This window comes from Loxodonta africana, chromosome 3 (assembly GCF_030014295.1).
Source record: "Loxodonta africana isolate mLoxAfr1 chromosome 3, mLoxAfr1.hap2, whole genome shotgun sequence".
NCBI classification, from domain to species: Eukaryota; Metazoa; Chordata; class Mammalia; order Proboscidea; family Elephantidae; genus Loxodonta; species Loxodonta africana.
In genome coordinates this window covers 40,607,505-40,626,430 of record NC_087344.1, presented here as the reverse complement: position 1 = coordinate 40,626,430, position 18,926 = coordinate 40,607,505, and the positions used below count along the sequence as shown (strand labels likewise).

General features: G+C 52.7%; 1 protein-coding gene across 3 annotated transcripts in view; it reads left to right on the top strand.

The window, feature by feature from the left end:
• ACOT7 (acyl-CoA thioesterase 7) overlaps positions 1-18,926 on the top strand; it is a 133,454-nt gene that overhangs the window by 100,271 nt on the left and 14,257 nt on the right. For all 3 annotated transcript variants that reach the window (XM_003413491.4, XM_010593148.3, XM_023552128.1), the window contains exon 8: positions 11,212-11,396. In XM_003413491.4, the coding sequence (XP_003413539.4) occupies positions 11,212-11,396 (185 nt within the window). The remainder of the gene's footprint in view (positions 1-11,211; positions 11,397-18,926) is intronic.

Below are 18,926 nucleotides of genomic sequence, written 5' to 3'. Positions count from 1 at the left end.
CAGCCTAGGGACAAGGGTGCAGGAGGGGGTGACCACATTGTCTCACCTGCCGCTCAGGTGAGGTGCATGTCCGAAGGTTAGCCTTGGAGAATGTGTACTGTGGAGGGACGGCTCACTCCACCCACACTTAAAAAACAACCCACAGTTTGTATGCGCAGGAAATGCCTCACAAATTGCTGCTGAAGTGGCTGTTGTCTTTGGTTGCCCCTGGCTCTAGACAGGCTGCATGTTTGCTATTTGTGAACCTCCATCACTGCCAGCGTGGATCACAGAGGGCCATCTGTCTCACCTCCCTACCTCCCCATCCCACCCCCCTCCCCTATTCCAGCGCCACTACCGCATTCACATCCTGGAAACATCTGTGATCTTGTAGTTTTTTGCTCACAAAAGTTGATGGCTGCCCGGGACATGCCACATTCAGCCCAGGCCCCTCACCTGGTGCTTAGAGTCCCCTATGATAGGCTGTCACCTATTTTGGTCCCCTCATCCCCCCTCACCCCATGTGCCAGGAGTGCAAGCTGGGCACATGTGGGACCTGTGTGAGGTGTGTGCTGAGCTAAACTCAAGCCAAGCAGTTGAATCCAAGGAAGGAGCACTTCCTCTGTGAGCCTGGATGGCATCTGACCTCAGCGTCACTGACTCTGTGACCCAAGGGGCATAACAAAATGGGAAATGACGCTAAGTGACCACCTGCCTCATAAGACTTTTTGCCCTGCACTCCTGGGGTGTGATGAAGACTGAATGGTCACATGACATGACGAGAAAGTCGGCATCGTCTAAAACTAGCAGTTTGTTGCCACTTAAAAATGAGAACTTAGATCTTGCTGATCACTTGCTGCATTTCCTATTTTATTTTTTCATGGGAAGGTTAAAGTGCCAAGGCAACTGTTAAGAAACATTAAAGGCGGGGGAAATAGTTACCTTCAACAGAACAGTTTTGGAAGCCTTCGGTAGGAAAACCTAAAGCTGAAGTTTTCTCATGGAGAAGACTGTCCCCAGACTAGGACCTGCTACAATGGAGCATGAGGAAAAGTTCTAGAAAAGGCTTTTGGATCGGTTATGTAAGAAATACCAACGTGAGCTCACTGTTTCCATGCTTTTCTTGAGAAAGTTCACTGCCACGGTTCTTTGTGGTGCTTAAATGCCGAGCTGTCCTTAAACTTTGAAACATTTGGCAAGCTCTTGAGCATGATAACAGCTATTTTTTATTATTCTGTTTTCTTTTCAAAATCTCTGGCATCCGGCTAAAATCTGGCCACTTCTGCCCCGGGAGAGACGCCCGTCTGCTAGGGAGTCAGACTGGGCACCACCAGCACTCATGTGTCTCCTCTCCACAAGGGCTCAACAGTTACTGAAAAAAAACAACTCAGCTACAATTCACAACTCAGCTCACTGCAGGCACTGGGTGTATTTAACTATGTTGTTATTAGCGGCTGCCAACTCAGCCCCAACTCATGGCAACCCCGGACCACTGTGCTCCATAGGGTTTTCATTGGCTGATTTTCAGAAGTAGATCGCCAGGCCTGTCTTCCATATTTACGTAGAACTTATTACACGGAGCCTTGGTGGTACAATGGTTAAGCACTTGGCTGCTAACCAAAAGGCTGGCGGTTCAAACCTACCTAGCAGCTCCTCGGGAGAAAGATCTGGCGACCTGCTTCCATAAATACTACACCTGTGAAACCCTCTGTGACATGGGGTCATTATGAGTCAGAATTGACTTGATGGTACCTAACAACAGGACACTCCTCGGAGTTGCATGTGAAACTTCTGGCTTCCTGAAGCAGCTCAAAAACACTATTAAGGGGCTCTTGGAATTAGTGGAGTCAGGCCTCAAGTAGGGTGCTGCCTGGTGAGTGCCTCTGTGTAAGCTCACTCATCAGCCTGTGCAGGGGGTGCTTTTTCCAAATATATGTGGAGGCAGGCAGCAGTTCATGGTCCCTTCCCACCCCATTTCTATCCCCATCCCTTCCCTCCAGCAGCATTGTGCTATAAAAGGGCTGTGTCAAAACTCCTCTAACTTCACAAGGAGGAGAGATGAGAATCACAAAATCAGCCCAAAGCTGATTTCTCTGAGGTGGAGGACAGACATACCTCCACTCTCCAACCCTTTCTACCAATTCTCACACCAGCTGTCCCTCTACGGCACTCTCAACTTCTCTGCTGGGTTCAGTAATTCATTGCAATGGTCACACAGCACTCACAGTGTTAGAGCTCTTTAGCTCCCAATAAGTGCCCAGAGGCACCCCACTCTGCCAGGAAGCCTCCCACCCAAAGGTGCTCAGCTCTATCATTCTTTGGGTTGGCGAACCGACTGCAGCCGTCTGCTGGCCCAGTGCCACTGCCGTCTCGTGCTGCCACCACTTCCAGTGTTACAGCTATCTCTTGGGCCTAGGAGGTTCTCAGCACAGGAACCCTGGGTCCAAAGGACACACTCTGCTCCTGGCTTTTCTTCTTGATGGTGGTAAGGCACCCTCTCAACCTGAGGGATTGACTCTTTTTAATCGCAGCTGGATGGCAAAGCCAGTCCTTGGTGGGCCACGGGCACCTTATTTGCATAGTCCCACCCAGTTATTTTGTAGGAATTACAAGACCATGGTCAGAAAGGCCATATAAAAAGAGAAACCCATAGCCCTGCACATGCTTTCTGAGTTAAGTCAGCTTTGCCTGTAGAGCCACAAGAGTCCCTCGGTGCTGCCTATTACCGGCCACTAGCCACATGCGGCTATTTGGTCACTAGCCATGTGCTGTTGTTGTTGTTAGGTGCCGTCAAGTCGGTTCTGACTCATAGCGACCCTGTGCACAACAAAATGAAACACTGCTTGGTCCTGCGCGATCCTTACAATTGTTGTTATGCTTGCGCTCATTGTTGTAGCCACTGTGTCAATCCACCTCATTGAGGGTCTTCCTCTTTTCCGCTTACCCTGTACTCTGCCAAGCATGATGTCCTTCTCCAGGGACTGATCCCTCCTGACAACCTGTCTGAAGTATGTAAGATGCAGTCTTGCCATCCTTGCCTCTAAGGAGCATTCTGGCCGCACTTCTTCCAAGACAGTTTTGTTCGTTCTTTTGGCAGTCCATGGTATATTCAATATTCTTCACCAACACCGCAATTCAAAGGCATCAGCTCTTCTTCGGTCTTCCTGATTCATTGTCCAGCTTTCACATGCATATGATGTGATTGAAAATGCCATGGCTTGGGTCAGGTGCACCTTAGTCTTCAGGGTGACATCTTTGCTCTTCAACACTTTGAAGAGGTCCTTTGCAGCAGATTTGCCCACTGCAATGCATCTTTTGATTTCTTGACTGCTGCTTCCATGGCTATTGATTGTGGATCCAAGTAAAATGAAATCCTTGACAACTTCAATCTTATCTGCGTTTATCATGATGTTGCTCACTGGTCCAGTTGCGAGGATTTTTGTTTTCTTTATGTTGAGGTGTAAGGCTGTGGTCTTTGACCTTCGTTAGTAAGTGCTTCAAGTCCTCTTCACTTTCAGCAACCAAGGTTGTGTCATCTGCATAACGCAGGTTGTTAATGAGTCTTCCTCCAATCCTGATGCCCCGTTTTTCTTCATATACCCAGCTTCTCGTATTACCTGTTCAACATACAGATTAAATACACCCATAAATAGGTATGGTGAAAGAATACAACCCTGACACACACCTTTCCTGACTTTAAACCAATCAGTATCCTCTTGTTCTGTCTGAACAACCGCCTCTTAATCTATGTAAAGGTTCCTCATGAGCACAATTAAGTGTTCTGGAATTCCCATTCTTCGCAGGGTTATCCATAGTTTGTTATGAGCCACACGTGTCTGTCAGTTTGTCGTACTGTGGGGGCTTGTGTGTTGCTGTGATGCTGGAAGCTATGCCAGCGGTATTCAGATACCAGCAGGGTCACCTATGGAGGACAGGTTTCAGCTGAGCTTCCAGACTGAGACAGATTAGGAAGAAGCACCTGGCAGTCTGCTTCTGAAAAGCATTAGCCAGTGAAAACCTTATGAATAGCCATGTGTGGCTATTGAAATTTAAATTAACTTAAATAAAATTAAAAATTCAGTTCCTTGGTCACACCAGCCACACTGAAGTGCTCAACTGCCACCTGTGGACAGTGCCGATGTAGAGCATCTCTGTCATTGTAGAAGGTTCTGTTGGGCAGCATTGGCCTCTAGAACATCAACCTTGAAAACTCAGTCCCCAAACATCTCTCTCATTGGCTGTGGCTGGCCCCATGCCTTGTACTGGGGTTGGCCAGTGCTCTGGGACACCTAAGTTCTTCCCTGCCAGGCTGCTACCATGGTGTGCTAGCTCTTCCATCAACCCCAGTGCCGGAACTCCAGCGTGCCTGAGGGCCCAAGTTGGCATCTAGAATTCAGTGCAAAACCTCCCTAAGAAGCAACCTCTGCTCGTCAAAGTCGTTTGAGAGCCTCTGCTCACAGTCTGCAGGGAGGCACCTCCCAGACCTCTGTGGCCAAGTCCAAATTTGCCAAGTAGGGTGGCTTCTGAGCTTGCAGATGAGCTGTAGCCTTCTCCAGAATTCAGAAGAGGAATTTGATTTTAACTCCAACTCCCAAATTCAGATGGGAATCACATATTTGGAGCCACCAAATAGGAGACTGATAAAACCCACAAAATACAATTCAAACATGTCCCTTCATTTTTGGTTAGATACCCTTTTGATAGACAAAGTCACAGCAAGTGTTGGCATCCCAGACCCTCCATGGAACAAGCTGGATGATTTCCATGCACCGCCATGGAGTGTCCTTTGGTCAGAAAGCCACCAGGCTCCCCTCTGTCGCTGGCTGTGTGACTGCCAGCACCCCAGCCAGCGTTGCTTTAGAGTTCATTTCTTTGCACTGGGAACTTCATATGAATTTTCTGATTCCCTTGCTTGAAACGTGGAAATGTAAAGTTACATAGGAGAAACGTACAATTCAACTTTTTTTTAAAATAATATTTCTCTGAGCTTCATAAAGTATTATGTTTCTTATTTTTATAGTCACTTGTGATTTAATGTCAGTAACAGGATGGTACCCAGGAAAACAATGAGCTGCCCTGAAATAGTCTAGTTTAACTTTCACCTAGGTAGTTGTATAGGTTTCCTCTGGCTGCTGTAACAAATTACCAAAAGCTTAGTGGCTTTGAGCCAGCACAAATTTATTACAGTTTCTTAGGTCAGAAGTCTGACATGGCTCTCACTGAGCTAAAATCAAGGTGTTGTTGGCAAGGCTGGGCTCCTTTTCTGGAGACTCTAGGGGAGAATCCATTCTTTGCCTTTTACAGATTCTGGAGGTCACCACATTCCTTGGCTCTGGGTTCCTTCCTCCATCTTCGAAGCCAGCAGTGCCACATCTGACTCTTCTCCCATAGTTGTATCTCCCTCTGCCTCCCTCTTCCAATTTTAAGGACCCTTATAATAATTTTTTTTTTTTTTATATAATAACATTGGAAACTCTGGTGGCGTAGTGGTTAAGTGCTACGGCTGCTAGCCAAAGGGTCGGCAGTTTGAATCTGCCAGGCGCTCCTTGGAAACTCTATGGGGCAGTTCTGCTCAGTCCTATAGGGTCGCTCTGAGTCGGAATCGACTCAACGGCACTGGGTTTGTTTGTTTGTTTGTATAATAACATTGGTCCCACCCTGATAGTCCAGGATCATCTCTGCAACCTCAAGGTCTTTAACTTAGTCACACCAGAAAGTCCATTTTGCCGTGTAAGGTCACATGTTCACAGATTCCAGGGACTAGGGTGATTAAGGTGTGCCTGACCCAAGCCATGGTGTTTTCAACCATCTCATGTGCATGCGAAAGCTGAACAGTGAAAAAGGAAGACCGAAGAATTGACTCATTTGGATTACGGTTTCGGCCAAGAATATTGAGTATACCGCGGACTGCCAGAAGAACAGATCCGTCCTGGAAGAAGTGCAGCCATTATGTTCCTTACAAGCGAGGATGCCAGGACTTTGTCTTGCTTGCTTTGGACACGTTATCAGGAGGGACCAGTCCCTGGAGAAGGACATCATGCTTGGTAAAGTAGAGGGTCAGCGAAAAAGAGGAAGACCCTGAACGAGTTAGATTGACACAGTGGCAGCAACAGTGGGCTCAATCATAGCCATGATTGTGAGGATGGCACAGGACCGGGCTGTGTTTCGTTCTGTTGTATATAAGGTCACTATGAGTTGGAGCTGACTCAGCTTTAGTGGCACCCAACAACAACAGGGTCCAGGGACACCTGTGGGGCCATTGTTCTGCTGAATTCAGTGGTTAATTAACCCCCCTGACAGAGGCAGGTGGGGCTCCGCTCATGTGCCACCTCTGCCTCTCAACCTCATGTGTCTTCCCCAACAACCCCGTGGGCAGAATGCTGGCAGGGACCCCAGGGGTGGGGAGGGGCTTCTGAGGCCTCGGTGTTTCAGGGCAGCGTGAGGATTTGCTCTCTCTCAGGCTTCCCCTACCGTGGACAGCAGGCATCTCAGGTGGAGGTCTGCGTTTGGGAAGACTTAGCAGAAAGGGTGGAGAGGCAGCCAGCCTCTGGTTTATCCCCACCTCGTGTCCAGTGGTTTGCACCAAAATGTGAGTCTAGAGGCTACCTTATGCATGGGGGCCTCTGGGACCTCGAGAGCACAGCTGGGCAGCTCCCACCTCTCTGACCAGGCTCATGGGTGGGGATGCTGAGCTATGATCCAGCTCAAGGCCTTCCCCTCTGGAAGGTCAATGGTAGAACCTTGTACCTGGTACAATTGTGAATCCCCTGGGACCCAAGGAGAAAGGGTGAGGGTGTTTTTAAGGTTTTGTTACCCCGAGTTCTTCATGAACTGAAAAGCTTAAAGCTCTTGTACCAGTGCTATAGCTCATTTTATTCATTAAGCAGCTTTGTGCCTGGTATAAATGTGTCTGGTGCAGAAAAAGGAAAACGTAGAGAGTGATTTGTTTTAAATGTCACTTCTGATTACGTTACTGGTGTGATGCTTTTTATCCCCACCAGTGTCCCAACCTGCAGCTCCTCCAAGAGGCTGACGGAGCACTCTGTGGCACGCTATCCTCTTGGGTTTGAGATGGCTTTTCCCTGGAGGGATTCTTAGTCAGAGAGGCACTCAGACCCCACCAGGAACCTACTGTCTTGGGCTTATGTCCACGTGACACAGTTAGTATGGGGAAGTGATACTGACATGGCAACAGAGCAAGGATGGAACCACATGGGTGGATGGTGTCTCCTTAAAAAATATGGAGGGAGTCACCACCACAGAGCCATCGATGAGGAGTCATCCTGAGCCCTCATTTCCAAACCCCCTTCACCTGCTGTGTTCTCTGAAGCTCGGTGCCTCCTGACACTGATTCTGACCCTGCATTGAACCCTCAGCCGAGCGCTTCATATACACAGCCTTACTGCTCCAGCAACGTCCCAGAGACAGTGACCCTCGTGCCCATTTGCAGACACCCACAGCTGACGCCCCTGCGTACCCCAGATGCCAATCTGTGCAGTGCCTACCCGGGGTGGAGAGGGGCCTTGGAGTGCTCAGCTCAGAGGACTTTGCTGGCTGCCCAGAACACACAAGCCAAATTGCTGAGGCTGCAGTGCCTGTCAGTGGGTGGCCGCGTCCCCATCCAGCACAAGCCATGAACCACATCCCCGTGAGCCCCGGTAGGGCCACATGCAGTCAGAGACACATCCATCCCCGCCCTGGCTCAGCATGGCATTGGAGGTCTGCTCAGGGCAGTGGAGGGCTAGACCAGGCTCATCCTGCTTCTGGGTCGTCTGGGCCGGGCAGAGACCACAGCAGTCAGAGGGCCGGCTGGCGAGGGTGTGGCGCACACCCTCGAACTGAGTGCTCCGAAGTCAAGGAACCCATTCTGGAATGAGCAATGAGGGAGCCTCCCTGGCAGCTGCCCTGAAGGAGAGATACTGGAGCTGAGACCCTGGGTGCACAGAGGGTGCAGAAGCAAGGACAGGGGCGGGGGGGTGGGTATTTAGGGACAGAAGGAAGGCTGTGGAGCTGGGAGCTTCTGGGGGCTCAGGCTGCGAGGAGGCCTGTAGAGGCCGAGGTGTTCATCCCCATAAACTGTGACCTGTCCCTGGTAATCCAGCCACCCCCACACCTAGATGACGAATGGGCTGCTCTTTCTTGGGTCCTGAGGGGGTGGCGATGGTACAATGGCTGATGAGACTGGCAGAGGTAGGAGGTGAAGGGTTTGGGGCGAGTTTTCCTCCCACCTTGGAGCTGACAGGTACTGGCTAAGGCTGGAGTTACCCAGAAAGGCCAGAACAGGGCCCTTAATATGAGAGAGACCCGCTCCAAGGGGCATGTGCTCTGTGTCCCTCCTGGACACCTGGACGGAACCAAGCACATGAACGCAACTGGGATGGGTTTGCTGCCTGGGGACCCTGGGTTTGCAGTGGGGGCCGCCTCCTGAGGGGGCCTAGGAAAGAGGAGGTCATCAGTCACTTAGGGGCTTTGGACACTTGTCTTCTCTCCCGGTACCTGACAGTAGTCTTTTCAACCATCCATGCCTTACCTGCTTCAGTTTCTCTCCTTACACTTTCAGCTGATCAGTAACCCAGTTGAGTTCCTGGCTTTGCAATACATCCCTGCAGCATGCCAGCCAGGATTAAAACACGAGCTTGTTTAGAACAATGACATTGCTTTCTCTCAAAAGTGAGAAAGTTCAGTTTCTGGTTGTAATTGAAACTGCTCCCAGCTGTGATGAAGTCGTGATTGAACTCTGCCAGAAGTGGCCCTCCAAGCCAGCCTTCTCTTCTTTTTGTTGTTTCGTCTGATCCTCAAAGAATCAGCTGACGTAATTACGTGAAACCATTTTCGATTAAAGTTAGATGTTTCTTCAGATTTTTAGGACAGAAATTAAACTGTAACCAGCTGTGATTTTGCCTGGGTGGGAAAGGAGTATTTCCCTTGGAGAAAGCCAGTAAGCCAGTTACTGTGAGTGGACTCCAACTCATGGTGACCCCATGTGTGTCAGAGTAGAACTGTGCTCCGTAGAGTTTTCAATGGCTGATTTTTTGGAAGTAGACCTCCACGCCTTTCTTCCAAGGCACCTCTGAGTGGACTCGAACCTGGAACTTTTTGATAAGCAGCTGAGCACATTAACCATTTGCAACACCCAGAGGCTCCGGGGAGACAAGAAAGGGCATATTTTTCTATCATCCTCCAAAGAAATGGCCCATGTTCAACGATCCCTGGAATTTGCTCTCACTGGAACAGGCATCTTGGCCCTGTGGAAAGTTCTTGCTGATTTCCTCTAGTGGCTTGTGTCTGCTTCTTGGCTTGTGGCCCCTGAGTCTTATGTGGTCATCGATGAGAGTGGTGTCAGCTGGGCCTTTGGGGTTGGGCCAGAGTAGGAAGGAGGCTGAGATGCCATGGAGACCCTCATGTGACCCATTTTAGCTGGAAAGCAGGGCCCTGTGGCCCACCCTTTGTCCAGGGTGTAGTGTTTGGTGACCGTTGGCTGGATGCTTGGACATGACTCTCATGTCCCTTGCAGCTCACACATAGTACCGTTTGCCGCTGGCCACACAGCTCCTCCCTTCCCACCCAGAAACGGCCATATGCAGCATGAAGCTCCCCCTGTAAGTATGAGGTTGAATATAACATGGAACATTCTGGAACTTTATAACATGGAATAACCTCTTCAACCTTTGGCTTGCCGGCATACTCACCCCTACCCCTAACATTCGTGGCATTATCTTCCACTTGCCGCCTTCCGGCTCTCTGAACATGTCTTGTCTGGATGGAGCTGGGCACCAAGGTCCCTGGCGGGTTGTGTCAAAAGGTCCTCTCAGTGAGCACTGCCTTGGGGAGTAGCCAGACTCGTGGGAGAGTTTCTTGAATTAAATGTTGTCAGTGGGAGGCGGTGGCAGCAGCTCTTCACCTGGAAAGCCCCATGGGTGGGTGCTGCCTCGTAGTCAACAACAGCATCGTCTGTAATCAGAGTGACTGTGTGCTGAGTGCCCCACCACCAGGCACCCAGCTCAGCACTTTGCTTATTTCACTGAATTACTCTGAGGGATAGGCTCACTCATCCCTGCTTACAGGTGGAAAAGCTGGGCTCGGTGAGACTGAGGAACTATGTCAGAGAAGGGAGTCCAAGGCTGGGTGGTGGGAGGGAGCCCACGATTGGGTGGGTGGGCAAGGTGGAAGAAAACCTCGAGGTCAAGCAGCCATGGCCAGGATGGACATTCATGACCCAAGAACGTGTGCACAGAGCATTTGGGTTAGGGACAGCATTAGGGATGTCATCATGATCAACAGGGACAACCATGCCGGTGGGGGGAAGTGGTGAGCATCTTGGGATAATCTGACTGTATCGGTCAAGCGGGTCTACCAAGGAAAGGATCCTGGATGAGACTCGGGAAGAAAACTGTCAAGCAGCTCAGAGAAGGAGAGCCCTGTTCCATGGGCAAGAGCATACCAGGGAGATGACCACAAGGTCCAGAGGAATGAAATTGTAAAAAGACAGTCCTGTCCGATCTACCTGGAAGGAAAGTAGAGGAAGGGCTGCCGCTGAGGCTCCCAGGGTCTTTTTGGGTGGAAGTACAGACAGGGCTGGAGGTGGACAAATGACCGCAGACAACGTGACGGCCTGGCTAGCAGATGTCAGGCCAGCATCAGGGGTGTTGATACCTCGGAAGTTGGAGGCAAGCCCAGGAAGGAGGAAGGAGCTTCTTTAGCAATGCTCACGGCAACATGGTGGCTGCTCTCAGCTTTGGTGGTATAGCTGGTACCTCCAGAAGGCACAGTAAAGCCAAAGGGTGGACAGTGCAGATGGCAGGTTTGGCCTTAACCTCAGCAAGGACGGAGCTATCTCACACCTAGAGATACTCAAAAGCAGATTGGAGGCTTGCCCCATGGAGGGGAGGGGTGACCCTGGAAGCATTCAGGAGTGCTGCCACTCCTGCCTAGGTGGGAGGCTAGAACCAATGGCCACCACCAAGGTCCCCTCCAACTCTCGATACAGATAATAAAAACCAACATCTGCTCAGTAGAAGAAAGTTCTCAGGCTACTAATGAAGCATTCTAATATTTTTCTATTTCAATTTCTTAGTAGTTATTAAAATTATTTGCTGCCTAACCAAGCATCTTTCATCGTACTTAACAACACTGACTTCCTGGCCCAGCCCCACCCCACCCACTCGCCCCCTCAAGGGTCCTGTTGTTGAGCTTGGGGCCTCTGTGACCTTTGCTCTCCCCCATGCTCTGCAGGGTGTGTCATCACCATTTCCGGGCGCATGACCTTCACGAGCAACAAGTCCATGGAGATCGAGGTCCTGGTGGATGCTGACCCCGTGGTGGACAACTCACAGCAGCGGTACCGGGCTGCCAGTGCCTTCTTCACCTACGTGTCCCTGAGCCAGGAGGGCAAGTCTCTGCCTGTGCCCCAGCTGGTGGTGAGTGTCAGCTCCGGCTGGTGTCCTCACAAACGCTCTGTAGGGTGGTGGGGGACCTGGGTCAGCATGCTCCAGAGGGAAATCAACCTCACAGAGCCCCGTTCTGTGCTGCTTTGCTTGGAATATCAGCCTGGCCTTGACCTCCCTTGGCTGGTGGCCTCAGGCTTCAGGGCAGATCAGAAGGAATGCCTCATAAGCTGCAGAGAGGCCTTATCTGCTCCCTCTCCTATGGGTTTGGGGTTGGAGGTTGTAGGATCAGGTCAACTGGACAGGAGAGACAGTTCCTGGAGGACCAAGGTCACACTTTCGAGGGTGGGTAGACCACGCCTTGGAGAGGCCCTGGATAGCAGCTACTCCCTGGTGTGTGAGGGCTGGAGTGAGGTGAGGACCACAGCCCCAGCGTGTGGCCCCCATCCCCTGCGAGGGCCTGGTGGGGAGCCAGAGGAATGGCCTCTCGGCCTTGGCCTCCCTCATATATGGACACAACCCTGGGGGCTGGGGGCCCTGGTTTTTTGGCCTTTCCTGCCTCGGTCAGCCAGGTCTGGCTCTGCCTGAGTGCAGAGAGCGTGGTGGGCCTGGCCATTGGGATGGTGTGCTATCCGCACACCCTCACGCACAGGCGCCTGGTGCTCGAGTTCACATTCTCTGAGCTTCTCCCAGTCGTTTGGAGCTGGTGGATCTCAGACCCAGGTGTGGCTTGGACCCCGGAGGGGTCACGGACACCCAGTCCAAACACCAGCTTCGGTATCTCTGTTGCAGGAATGGGGGTGTGCGGCCTCTGTTTCCTCATCCTGGCCAACAGCCAGGAAGTCTACAACCTGAGGTATAAAATTAGCAATTTCAGAAGCTGCTATTCTTAGTGGCTTTGACGAGCGTCTCAGTGCCGTTTTCTCACATCAGCCCAGTTGTGGAGGACTCGAGGAGGCTCGGGAGGGGTGGCCTTTCTAGCATTTTCTTAATGCGATAAAATGTTGACATCGACAAACATATAATGATTTCCCTTCCCCACCCCCACTCCTTCGTCGTCCCCCAGCTAAGAAAGGCCACAGTCCCACCCCCTCATTCCTACCCCGGCCCCCACCCAGTCCTGGCAATGCTTCCTTCACCCATGGGGGTACTCGCTATGAAATGCATGGGTCCCTGCTGTGTGCATCCCTGCCCTTAAGGAGCATGAAGGCAAATGGGAGTAGGGGGTGATATGAGACACGGGAGGAGGGTGCTTGTGGGAGGCCATCAGGCAGGGGAATGGCAGGATTCCCAGGGCTCCAGGACTCTGAGGGCCAGGCACAGGCCAGGGTGAGTCATGGCACAGGGTGGAGGGATTGAGAGACACTGAAGCTGTGATCCCCACAGTCTGGCAGTTGCTGCGAGCCCCTGCAAAGAGGCTTTTGGCTGGGGATGGGTCGGGGAAGATGTGTAGGGGAGATACTTATTGTGTGTTGGATGAAGAATGAATGAGTGAATGAAGACCAATGTCCATGCTAGGTTTTCCTGAGTCTACATGCATACGTACCCATTGCCTTTGAGTAGATTCCGACTCAGAGTTACCCTATAGGACAGAGTAGAACTGCCCCATAGAGTTTCCAAGGAGCACCTAGTGGATTCGAACTGCCGACCTTTTGTTTAGTAGCCATAGCACTTAGCCACTACGCCACCAGGGTTTCCTTCCTGAGGCTGATGATGGCTTTGTAATAAGCTTCCCAAAATCCCTGGCAATGGAGATCCCGTAACGATCCTGTAGGAGTGTCCCAGTGCCCAGCCAGCTGACCCTCTTCCTGCTTCTTGGCCAGCCTCACATCAGCCCCGGGGGCTCCCAGTCTTCCCCATCACACTGTGAGGAACCCCCCCCCAGCAAGGCCGAGTAACATATGGAAGGCCACACAGCCGGTTCAGGGGAGCCAGCGCTTGCTGTGAGTGGAGAAGTCGGGCCCCTCTCTAGCTGAGGCTTGTCCTGCATTCTCCTTGACCAGAACCTGTGCCTTTTTGGAGAACAGCCTGGGGAACCAGTGAAGAGGCCAGAGCCCCCATTTGGAGTCAGAGGCTGCCTGCCCCTCCAAGGAGTGAGTGGCCCGCAGGGTATGGCCAGGCTGTCCCTGCACCCTGACGGCCTGTGATTCCCAGATACTTTTGTGGTGGGTGCCCTGCCAGGCGGAGCCCTGCTTCAGGAATACCTTGCTCAGGTTCACGGCACCCCCAGTATGCCTGTTCCCTATGCAGACCCCACCGCGTGGCCGCTTAGCCTCCTGGAGAATAACGTGTACTGAAAACCTTGGCAATAAACATACTGCATTTAAAACCTCATTTCTTCCCAAGGGCCGGAATGAGGCTCCACTTGCTTCTTCCTGTGACTGAGGATGGCTCCCTGCCTGGCTGGTCCTGGCTGCCCACAGACCCCCTGGTTCAGTGTGCAGTATAGCGTCCAGCCCCCACTGAGGGCCATGGTGGCCACTAAAAGTGGTAGAAGGAGCCTCTACTGCCCACAGCATCCTTTTCTGGCCTCCTCCCTCCCGCAGCCTGCAGCTTTCCTCCCTTCACTGTCCCCATCCATGTGGTTGGGTTCCTACTCTTTGCTCAGCAGGTCCTGTCCTTGGGCTGTCGTGGCTCAGGCAGGTCAGGAGCTCCCTAAACAGTATGGCCTCTGCAGTGCTGTGGGCTGCTCAGTGGGCAGGGCTGGGATGGCTTCACAGAGGAGGTGATGGAGAATCTGGTCCTTGAGGACAGGAGGGTTTGACCAGGCTGAAAGGGAGGATAGAGAGGGATGGGGTGGGAGCCCTCCCAAGTACAGTGTAATCTTGCCTAATGCTTGGCTCCTGTCCCAGCCCAGTGACCTGGCTGTGGCCTGCGTCCATCTCTTGCTGGCTGTGGGGCAGGGCTCTCTGCCAGGGGAAAATCTCCCAGCCTTTATCCCCGGCCTGCCTCAGGGCTGCCCTAGCCCCTCTTCTCTACCTCCAGACATCTCCAGCCCCCAGCCTCCCACTGCAAACCCAATACGCCTTCACCCCTTGTCCTGTCTTCCTGAGTCCCTGCTCTGGCCACCTCCCTGTCAGGGCTTTGCAGCAGGCCTGCCTTCACTCCTGAGGGAGCCCCCTGGGCCCTCCTTGCCCCAAGCTGCTCTCCTGCTTCTGTGGTGCCTCAGCCCACCAGTCAGTCCACCTCAGACAGACCTGTCCCTGCACCCTTGGCAAATCTGCCTTCGTTCCTCATCTTCCACTCTCTGCGTCCTTGACCTTGGGGCCTACACATCTCTGGTCCTTGTCCTGGCTCTTATACCACTTCTTCTGGAAATTTCCCTGCCTGCCCTTCTTGGCCTTAAATGTAAGCTCCCCCAGCTTCTCTCCTGGACCCTCATCTGGTCTCCGTCCATATCAATGTCTCCATTCTGAATACCAAGTCCCCTGAGTCCCCCAGCATCCTGGCTGACTCCTCCCATCACAGGCAAATTCCTTGAACTCACCCCCTCCCCGCACTTCTGGGACTCAGGCTTCCCCAGCTGCTCCCCAGGCTGCCCTCCACAGGGTGGCCAGATCCATGGACACGCTCATCACACTGGCCTCTCCCTGCCATGGCCAGACTGCTGGCCCTCGGTGCAGCCCATCCTCCATTGATATGGCCTCTGAAGTCCCCATGGCCTCAACGCCCCCGGCTACCCAAAAACCAAACCCACTGCTGTCGAGTTGATTCCAACTCATAGTGACTCGTAGCGTGGCTACCCACGCTGCCCTAAAGATGGGGCTCTGATAGGTCCTGACCCACACCTCTTCTCCTTTCCCACTCTCTTGGGGGGTTGGGTCCCAGCCAGGGCCACTGGCCTCAGCTGTGCTCAGTGCTGACGCCCAGTCTGACCCCTCCAGCTCCTCAAACCAGCTTGTCCCCAAGTGAACTCATTAATTCTCCTTCCCCAAGAACCCCCCTCCACCTCCTGTGCCCCTGCTCTCTGGGGAGGGGAGCGGGGGGACTGGGAACCTGCTGCTCCTCTGTCTACCCAGTCTCTAGGCCCCAGCACCATTCCCTCCCGAGTGGCCCCTACAGCCCCACGTCACTGCACCCCCTCTAGCACCCCCCTCCTGGATCCCATCTTAAGGGTTCCCTCCTCCAGCTACTGCCCTTGGTGACCCATTCCACACACTGTGGCCAAGGGAGCTCTTTAAAATCAAATTCCGATTCTCTCCCTCTCCTGCCTAAACCATAAACTGTTAATGGCTTCTCTGTGCCTGCGATGAGGCATCCCACCAAGCCAGCTTTCTCTCAGTCCTCAGACACCAAACACACTACTTCCCCAGGACCTTTGCACATGCTGTTCTTCTGCCTGGGCCTCCCTCCCCTCTGATCCCCACGGAGCTGGCTCTGTCCTTTTCTCAAATACTTCCTCCTTAGAAGGGCCCTCCCTGGCCCTCTAGAGAAAGCATCACCTCCCCTCCACTCTAAGATGCCTTTCTGTCATTGTGATGTTTTCTTCACAGCCCTAAGCACCACCCAGAAGTGTCTAAAGCACGTGTCAGCTCAGTATCTGTCCTGGGCCACCCAGCACACAGTGGGTGGGACTCAGGAGTTGTCAGTGGAGCGGGCCATGGGCCCTTTGCTTACCTCCCAGCTGTGTCTCTCTCCACACCACCAGTGGATGCTCCCACTGTACAGAGTGGTGACCGCAGGTCCTTGGAGACCCTAAAGCCTCACCCCCACTGCCACAGGACATGCATGTACTGTCAGGGCACCTGTATGTACAGGCGTGGTATCCTGCCACCTGGGTTCTAATTGGGGCCCAAAAACTTATCACCTGTGTGACCTCAGGCTTGTGCTTTGTGTGCCTTAGTTTCCTCTTTTGTAAAATGGTGCTGATACCTGCCACGTAGGGTGGGTAAGGAATCAGTAAGCTGATTTACATAAAGTGCTCCCTGATAACCCAAACCAAACCCAGTGCCGTCAAGTCAATTCCAACTCATAGTGACCCTATAGAACAGAGTCGAACTGCCCCGTAGAGTTTCCAAGGAGTGCCTGGCGGATATGAACTGCTGACCCTTGGGTTAGCAGCTGTAGCACTTAACCACTACGCCACCAGGGTTTCCTGCTCCCTGATAAAAAAAAAAATTTTTTTTCCAAAAACCCAAACCAAATCTGTTGCTGCCAAGTCAATTAGAGGGAAGAGAACTAACTGTAAAAACAGGGGATATTAGATGGTAACAAGGGCCGTGAAGAAAAATGCCAGAAGTAGGTAGGTTGGCTGGGGGAGTGGGTACAGTTTTAAATAAGCTCCTTCCTGAGGAAGGCCTCATCATGGGGGTTGCTTTTGAGTCGGGGCCTGAAGTTGGGGTGGGAGGGAGCCATTTTGCACAGACCATTCCATGCAGAGGGCCCAAGGCAGGAGCTGACTACTGGCAAGGGAAGAAACACTGGGACAGTCACACACCAAGGCCACCAGCTGGTAAAGGATGGACTGGGGCCAGGACCTGGTCCTTCCACTACAGCAGCTGAGAGGGGCAGGGGTGTGCAGGGCATGCCCCACTGGAAGGACGCTGCTCATCAGAAAGGCTTCCACATAGAAGCCAAAAGCGAGGTGTTCTGGCATGATCCACAGCATCAGCTGTCTCCAAGTTGTAAGGTGCTCCACTCCAGCCGAGGGGAACAGCAGCTGCTGCAGCCTGATGGATGCCCATTGATCAATTAGTTCATTGTTGAGTCACTGTCGATGCCGCCACTGGGTTGTGCATTTCCCAGAACTCAGCCGGCTGGGAGAGGCCAGCGCCGCACGGGAGGGCCTGCAATCTAGGGGGTCTGGGAAGAGGAGGGCCACAGCGCCCCCACTCCCTGTAAGAGTCTTCCATGCCAGGCCGGTCTGCAGGGAGAGTGGCCTGTGGTCAAGGGCCCTTTGGGGCAAGGCCTCTGACCTGCACGGAGCCAGGTGGCAGTCCTGATGCCAGGCAGTCTGTGCACCTGGGGGGCGGCCTCCATCTTTCCAGAAACCTGCGACCTGTGGGGCCTCCTTGGGGAGGTGGGAGGGTGCTGGTGTATCAAAGGAGGGGAGTGGCCCATGGGGTGGTGGTACAGAAGGTGGTGGGAAAGAGTGGCCCCTTTGAATGAATTGGGCTGCATAATGGCCTGCCAGGGTCCTATGGATCCAGGCTGTTCCCTCTTGCTAATTAATGATGGCTTTGATTCCCCACTGAGGTGTCCCAGGTCCACCGCCTGTTGATGAAGATAGCTGTGATAGAGAGGGTTAGACAGACTCACTCACCTTGGTGGCACTCACTGGGTCACCAGCTGTGCACGCTGTCGGCACACGTGTGCTCAGCAGTGTGCGTCCCAGCCACTGGGGCCCTCCAGAAGGGCCGCACCGGGCCAGAAGCACCTTGGGTGCCCAGAGGTGTACGTGGGGGGGCACCTGGGTGGACGCCTGCCCCCCTCTCCCACTGTCAGCTCTTCTCCAGCCTCCTGCCTATTTTTAGCTCCATCCCCAGGGCGACTGACACTGAATGCAGCCTGTGTGCAGTGTTTCCTGATGAATATTGTATGTGGGGAGGGCCTAGTGCGAGCAGCCCCAGCTGCCAGCACTTTCCAGGCTCAGTACTCAAAGAGGCGGACATGGAGCAAGGGGCGCTCCAAGAACCAGGTCCGAGCCCTGCCCCTCAGCCTCCAACTGCACAGCCACATCACAGGGAAAGCTTTGGAGGCAAGTCTTTTCTCCCAAAACCCAAACCAAGGTGATGGCCACAGAGCCAGCCTCCCCACCACAGAGGGTCTTGAGGCTGGATGCTGGAAAACCTCACTTTCCAGCTCACAAAGGGCTGGCATTAGTCCCCGGGACTGCCGAAACAAAGTGCTGCAAACTGGGCGGCTGAGCATCTGCCAAGATGCTGTTTCCAAGTAAGGCCAGATTCACAGGTACAGGTTTAGGACTCAGACATATCTTTTTCAAGACCCGATTCAACCTGTCACTGCTCTGTACAGCTAATGAACATGGACAGAAGTGGGGTGGCAGGAGTGGCGGGAGGCCCTGGACTCAGAGCCTCAGTCACCAGCCACCGGAAATGACCAGAAAACGTTTTCTAGCCTGAACAGGAGGCAGTGAGGAACCTGGAAGTACAGCTGTCCATCTCTCTCACTCTCTTTAGAGCAAGGCTTACTCATCACCAGTGGAGTTCCACCAAGAACACAGTTACTGTTGTTAGGTGCTGGCAGGTTGGCTCCGACTCAGGGTGATCCCATGTGCAATAGAAGGAAATACTGCCCTGTCCTGAATATGTTTGAGTCCGGTGTTGCAGCCATTGTGTCAGTCCATCTCACTTCTGGCTTCCCTCATTTTCACTGACCCTCCACTTTATCAAACCTGGTATTTTTTCTAGGGATTGGTGTTTCCTGATGATGTGTCCAGAGAAAGCAAGACACAGTCTCACCATCCTTGCATCTAAGAAGCATTCTGATTGTACTTCTTTTAAAACTGATGTGTTCATTCTTCTGGCAGGCCGCATTATTTAACATTCTTCACCAGCAGCACTGCTTGAATGCATCAGTCCTTCTTCTGTCTTCCTTTTTCAT